The 7,234-nt window shown below is 47.2% G+C and overlaps 1 protein-coding gene across 1 annotated transcript; it reads left to right on the forward strand.

The window, feature by feature from the left end:
- Positions 1–1,343: 1,343 nt before the first annotated feature.
- On the forward strand, positions 1,344–7,115 carry LOC138113624 (caspase-8-like). The gene is made up of 7 exons (XM_069022158.1): positions 1,344–1,711; positions 2,138–2,243; positions 3,384–3,519; positions 3,609–3,724; positions 4,220–4,358; positions 5,299–5,800; positions 6,095–7,115. The coding sequence occupies exons 1-7, from the start codon at positions 1,410–1,412 to the stop codon at positions 6,228–6,230; spliced, it is 1,437 nt and encodes a 478-aa protein (XP_068878259.1). The 5' UTR covers positions 1,344–1,409; the 3' UTR covers positions 6,231–7,115.
- The last annotated feature ends 119 nt before the right edge of the window (positions 7,116–7,234 follow it).

Below are 7,234 nucleotides of genomic sequence, written 5' to 3' on the forward strand. Positions count from 1 at the left end.
CAGCCCTTGCTGGTCAGCCTTTTTATTCTGACCCCTAAATAACATGGGCACAATCTCTCAGAAATTATTCAAATCTGCCTCTTTTCAACTAGAGATATTTCAAGTTATGAACAGAGAATGGCATGTTTGATCTGCAATGACTCCTTTGCAATGTGCTAAAAAGTATAAGTGAAAACTTTGGGAATTCCCAGATATTAATTTATGTGTGTGCTTTCTGTAAGTGTGCCTTTGCTTGTCACTCTGTTCTGTTATTGACAGCCACTGGAACTCCCCAGGCCCCAAACGTGGCTGACTCTTGTGGATGCCAACCATACATTCCTAGCTAGGCGGAATGTTATCCTGGACACGTCTTCTGAGCTTGGCCTAAGTCTTCTATGTTAGTTTTGTATGTGTAGCCACTTTGCATTTAGGCCTGATTGGTCCAGGTATGTGAGTGCAAAGATGGATCCATACTTCCTTCAGTCTCTTTGCTAGGAAGATCTAACATGTCTTGGGGATATGTCAGCTTTCAACTTGTTGAAAAGTGCCTTGCTCTTTGGATTCCTTCCACCTTTGACCCAACTTGCCATGCATGTAGTAACCAAGTATCTTGCATAGGGCTTTGAACATTGATAAGGCATTTCTGTGATAAAAATGTACAGATTTCTATTTAGTATTTTGTTAAACTGGTTTTTACTGGATTTTTCTGGAAGGAAGAGATGCTGGTTTCAAATCAGTGCTTAGCAAGAACACTGGTTCTTTATTGGAGAGTATGGATACGCTGAGGGTCACTCTCTGGTTCAAAGTGAGCATTAAGGTGTTAAGGTTCGTTTTCAGAAGGATGAAGTTCCAGTTGGTAAAATCTCTCCCCTGCTATTGTGAAATACCATCTATCCATAGTGCTGCACCAGAAGGTGTCGTGGAGGTGGTGCAGCATCCCAGGGCCCTATGCCATGGCGCAGTGCCTGCTCCCGTTGGTAGAACTGTGTTCAGCAGATGTGGGACGGGTGGGAAGGGAGCTGTATTCCATGGCTGGTGGCTGTTAGGGGCCGAACGCCGGCAGGGAGTGTGCTGCCTTTTCGGACAGCAGCCCAGAAGGCTCGCAAGGAGGAAGGCGAATTAATGGTATTATAAAAGCTTCCTTCTCCTTGAATTAAAGTAGCAGTGGTTTGTGAGTGCCTGGGAAGCGGCGAGAGGCGACTGCAAGAAAAGCCCGGGCAGAGGGAGACCTTTGCATCCGCACTAGCAGATTCGGTTTGCTCAAGAACGGGCTCGAGAGCAGCGGCAAACGCGAGCAGACAGGCCCCGACACGGACCACGCCCCACGGGCCTCCGGAAGTTCAATCCAGGGGCAAGCACCGCCCCGGGTCGGGCCCCGCCTCCGGTGGCGGCGGGGAGCGCTCTCCGTCCTGCGCGGCTGTGGCGCGGCCATGGAGCTGCCCCTGCTGCTGGCGGTCAGCTACGAGCTGAGCGAGGCCGAGCTGGCGGCGCTCAAGTTCCTCAGCCGGGAGCACGTCCCCAGGAGGAGGCTGGAAGCCGCTCGGAGCCCGCACGCCTTGTTCGAAGCGCTGCAGGAGAAGGGCGTGCTGGAGGCGGGGAACCTGGCCTTCCTCAGGGAGCTGCTCTACCGCATCGGGCGGATCGACCTCCTGGTTGCCCACCTGGGCTCCAGCCGGGAGCAGGTGGAGAGGGAGCTGCGGGTGCCGGGCAGGGCGCGGGTGCCGCCCCTCAGGTGAGTGAGGGCGCCGGGCTGGGCCGGCCCGGGCGGCGCTGCGGGACCGGCTGCCCGCCCCATTCTGTCACCTCCCCTGAACAAGGCTGAGGGCTGGAAGCGCGCAAGCGGCTTCCAAGAGAAAGCGGGAGCAGGCCCTACGGAGAGGCGCGATTGCAGCCCGACAGAAGGGAGGACACGGGGCTGTGCTTGCAGCTCCCCAGAGCTTCGGCGTGGCTTTCACTGCAGGAGAACTGAGATCTGTTTAATTGAAGCTGAAAAGGGTTTGACTTCAGGTTGTCCTGGGACTTGTGTCCTCCATCTAAAACGGAAAAAAAGGGGGAATATGAGCTGGGGGGACAGTAGACGAAAGGGGCAGTGCAATAATACGGAGTTAAATTGTGCTCGGAAACACGATGAAACAACCCCCTCCACTTCTTTCTCTAGATACTTGCTCTTTCAGTTGTCTGAAGATATCACCGAAGATGAGCTGATGTCTTTCAAGTTACTTTTGGTCAAAGATTTACCAAAAAGCAAGCTAACCCGTGAGACTGTAAGCATCTCTTTAATACGTTTTAAAAATTATTACTATAATCCACAGAGGCTGTTGGGTTACTCATGGGGGAATGAGCGTCACTCTTCTTTATGGCATCGCTCTTACGGTGAAAACACAAGAAAAAGAGTGCCCCTGCGTGCATATGGGACTTGTTTGGGCTGGTGTTGGGCACAGCTTTTGCAGCTGTGTCACAGCCAGCTGTGCCAGGAGTGCCAGGGACTGAGGCCATCACATCCAAGCACCCCACGGGGGTCAGGGTACTCAGTGGCTTTAATCAACAAAAAACTGATGAGCACGTTCACTTATCTTGCCCAACAGACTTTTTTTTTTTTCTTCTTTCTAAGTCATTATCAAATACAGAAAGTCACCCACTGTGGGTATTATTTTATGATTTTCTTTTTATTTTTAATGCAGAAAATACAGACCTAAGCAACAGGTCCTTCTCAAGGTTAAGGCCAATGAGCTTGGAATTTACAAGTAGCCTTGCAGGAGATCCAGTGCTTTTATGCTGTCCTAGCCTGCAGTTCTGACTCCTGGGTACTTTGTTCTGTCTAATAAAAGTTTTGAGGATTTTCCTTCTTTTGTTAGAGTGGAGACTGTGATAGCTGTTCTAGTAAATTCTTGGGGTGACCACTGTGCTCTGCTACTCACTCTTTGATGAGTTTCTGTCCCTTGGGTCCCCTTTTGCTTCAGAGTGATCTCCACACCACCATGAGGTTATACCCTTTTTGCCAGTGCTTAATATGGTCACTGCAGTGATTCTTGTGTTTCAGTTAAGTGCACAAGATAGCCACTGAAAGCTGAATGAAAGCAATAATTAAAAATGTTGTTATATATTCCTGTATGACCACTGTTAGATGTCCTGGGTTAGATTGTAATTAGATCTTGGCACCTCTGAGCTACAGAAAGGAATTGAGTATGTTTTGAGATACTGGTACTTAACAGTACTTGTAGGTTTTGTAGAACTAGGATTAACTGGCTCAGCTGGGGTCTCAACTGAGCTCCCAGTCAGCTGGATTGACTGTGTGGGTCGCATATGCTGTCAGTACATTAAAGCTTAGGTGCATTTGCTGCAACTTCACTTCCAGTGGCAGCATGGAGGTGCACTAAGAGCAAACTGCCTTTCTGATTACCCAGACAATGCTCGACATTCTCACTGAGATGGAAAAGAAGGGCCTTCTGGGAAAAGACAACCTAAGTATGCTGAAGAGTCTCTGTGAAAAAATTAACATCAGCCTGTGGAACAGAATTGAAGATGGATTAAACCTATTTGGTAAAACAGAACAAAACAGCCTCTTCCCCATAGTTGTTGTTGAGGTGTTGTGTAGTTATTGTACAGGAGTAATCATGAATGCTTTGCAGGCCAAGAAGAGATGCTTATCACAGAGGAAGAGAGGGGCAGTACAGGAGGCTCTGGGGGGCATCTGGTGTCATCTGTAGCACCCTATCTTCCTGGCAATTTTAATGATTCTTCCCAGGTAAGTTAGTTAGTTTCTTAGAAACATCATCATTTTGTCTTAGAAGAGCTCACCCGTCCATTTCTAAGACTGGCTGTTAAAAACACTGTCTAGAAAAAGAAAAATGCACAACTCTGCATCCTTTATTCTGAAGCTTTGTCACCAGCACAGCTGCTGCAGTGTTGTACTTCAGAAACATCTACAAGGGGGGGGGGTAGCAAGGTAGGCTGAGTTTATGGTACCAGGAATTAGGCAGCTGGCTTGGCATGGAGATGAGAGTGAACAGAGCACCCTGTGTGGGCTGAGCCTGACTTTGGTTGTCCAGCAGGGTGCTGTCCTGCATAGACTGCCAAAGGCAGTGGGGCAGGGCACTGCCAGGCCCTGGGAGCAAAACTGTTCAGGGAGAGCTGCCTGGACAGGAGGCCATCTGGCTCTGTACCCTGCTGTGCCACTCCCAGCGGCTGAGGAGCACCTGGAGGACAGTGCAGAAGTTTCACCAGGAGTCTTTCTTTTCAGCTGCTTGAAGCTTACAAAATGACCAGCCGACCCTGTGGAGTGTGCCTGATCCTGAATAATCACAATTTTGCAAAAGCTAGGGAAGGAGTGCTGGAACACAAACACATGAAGGATCGGAATGGTACAGACGTGGATGCAGGTACAGTGAATGTTAAGGATGAGTTTGTGAATCTTTAAAAACAGAAACCTTGCTTCTCTTCCTAAAGGTCTAAATTTCAATCTTCCCTTTCTAGGATACTTTTGTTGTAGTGGCTCAGTCAGCCGTTTACCGTGCTGACACACCCTAATCAACTCATCAAGTTTTTAGTGCCCAACACTGAACAATTCACTAGCGTTTTGCAGTTCTAATGAGGTTACTGCAACCTTAACCAGCACCCTGAGCCTGGACTTTACAAGCTAGGCTAGCTTTGCATCAGCCTTATGCATGCTAATTCTAAAATATGCAGAATTGGAAACGTCTGCTGCTGAACCAGACATGGGCATTGTTTAACATCCAACTTAAAAAAAGGGAGGATGTTGGCACTCAGGGGCCCTGATTTTAGCAGGCTGTCGTACAGCAGCAGAGCTCATGGTGGGTCCTAGGGTCTCTCAGATCAGTGTATTTGCAGTGTCTCTGCCAAGAGAGAAATCCAGCAATGGGTCTTCCCTCACTGAACTGAACTACACCTTTAGTTCAAAGTCAGAGCACAAGGTTTCTCCTCCTGTGACATGGGTACCACCCAAATCAGTTGTGCTCTCCTCCTGGGTAAAGCAACTGCACTGTCCAACACCTTTTGAGAGATGAAGGGACTAGCTGTAAAGTGGGTGGGGAAAAGAGATACGGCTTTCTTAATAGTTCTGCATGCTTTCCAGGCAGAAAAGGCACGATGGCAAGAAAGCCTTTTAATGACAGTTAAGGGAACTCAGTAGAGATATGATCAGTGATTAGACTACTAGAGGATTTTCGGACTAGGAATATAACTGCATGGATGTAGTCGTGTAGCAGATGACCAATTATGTCTAGAAATGCAATCTGCAATTGCAGAGTCCAACTTTCATATAATGAAATGTCTCCAATTTCCCTTCTGTTTGCTTTCCAGAGGCTCTGAGGAATGTCTTTAACAAGCTTCATTTTAGAGTAGAAGAATATAGAGACCTCACTGCAGAAGAAATCCGTAAGACTGTGAACAACTTCCGGAATGAAGACCATGAAGACAAGGACTGTTTTGTTTGCTGTATCCTGTCTCATGGGAAAAAAGGCATTATATATGGTGTTGATGGGCAGGAAGTACCTATCCGGGAACTGACCACTTCTTTCACTGTACAGAATTGCAACTCACTTGCTGGAAAACCGAAAGTTTTTTTTATTCAGGCCTGCCAAGGTGATGCTTTCCATAAAGGTGTGACCATCGAAACAGATTCTGGAGAGCAAGATTCTTCTGTAGAGCGAGATGCGAGGTTTCAGCTCGACTGCATCCCTGCAGAGGCAGACTTCCTCCTGGGCATGGCGACCCTGCAGGATTACGTCTCCTACAGAAGTCCCAGGGAGGGAACCTGGTACATACAGGCCCTGTGCCAGCACCTGGAATACAGCTGTCCTCGGTACTTATGTTTCCATAAGCTTATTTTTGGCAACACCTCAGTTTTCCTTCTGGTTGACAGGGACTTGATGTAGATGCAAAGGTAGATGATAGGGAGTGGGAATGCTCACTCAGAGTGCAAACAGTAATGTAGGACAGAGCAACACCATGCGGACTGTTCAAAGCAACTCAGGGAAGTGCTGAAGCTTATTAAAAACTGGAGCTGTTAGCACTGGTATATATTAAGATAGTGAGAATGTTGTTATTTTGCTGATGTTAACTGCCTGTAATACAAACTGTACTCATGTCTTTGCAGAGGGGAAGATGTTCTCACTATCCTGACAGCGGTAAATCAAGAAGTGAGCAGAAAATCTTGTGAGCGGGATGCAAAGAAGCAGATGCCACAGCCCAGTTTCACACTGAGGAAGAGGCTCATCTTCCCTGTCAACTAAATGGGAGGGAACTGCAGGGCAGAGAGCGCAGCAGCAGCCTGGAATTGGCTGGTTTCACTCAGAATTTGATCAAACGCAACAGACTTTCAAGTGTCTACTCTTACCAAAAGAGCAGATATTTTTAATTGAAAATACAACCGAGGAGAAAAAGCCCTAAGAAATTTGTGTTAATATGTGTAACACTTTATACTTAGCACAGGAGGAGTCACTAGGTGAGTACCCAGCTCCTTAAAACATTTTGTATTGCCTCCCGTGGTGAGCACGCACAGAGAACTCCTTCAGTGTCTGCCCCCATTTTGTCACAAATCTATATATAGGGCTCACCTAACATCAGCTACTGAGATGGTAAAAAACACAACCGTGGCGGTGGTAGACCACACTGCAGTGCTAACACTATAATGCTACAGGAATACACAAGCTGCTCTAAAAGAGGGGAGGAAAAAACCTCAAAGCACCACCCCCACACAAAAACCCCCAAAGTACCAGAAAATATGAACAGATGCATTTAAAGTGATGCTCTGTTGGGGAATAGAATTATTGGGATCAATAAAAGAACTGTGCAAGCTATTGGGCTGGAGGTTTTTGGGCTTGTGTGTGTGAGAGACATTTTCCATGGGAAAGTCCCTGTGTGAAAGTAAACAGTTTCGGCCTGAGAAAATACAGGGAGTAAAGAACTTGCAGATGTGCTATCTGGGAGTGATCCGGGAGGCAAGCACAAAATTCTTAACAATCATAACAAGACTGTGGAAAACTGCCAACGTAGTCCAATTATGTAGAAATAGAAATGTCTCTTGATAAGCTTTAAGGCACTTAGGAGCTAACAAGCTGGTATACTATATAAGTGCCTTTGGACTGCTAATAAATCGGAGTTCATTTATTCAACCATATTGGTTTGGCTTCTGTTTCTCACTCCCCCCGCCGGGGATCCGGGTCCTGCGCGGCTTCCAACATTGCTCAACACTCAAATGTATTGGCTTCTAAAGCCACTTCTGCAGATACCAACT

This window comes from Aphelocoma coerulescens, chromosome 7 (assembly GCF_041296385.1).
Source record: "Aphelocoma coerulescens isolate FSJ_1873_10779 chromosome 7, UR_Acoe_1.0, whole genome shotgun sequence".
Taxonomy (NCBI): domain Eukaryota; kingdom Metazoa; phylum Chordata; class Aves; order Passeriformes; family Corvidae; genus Aphelocoma; species Aphelocoma coerulescens.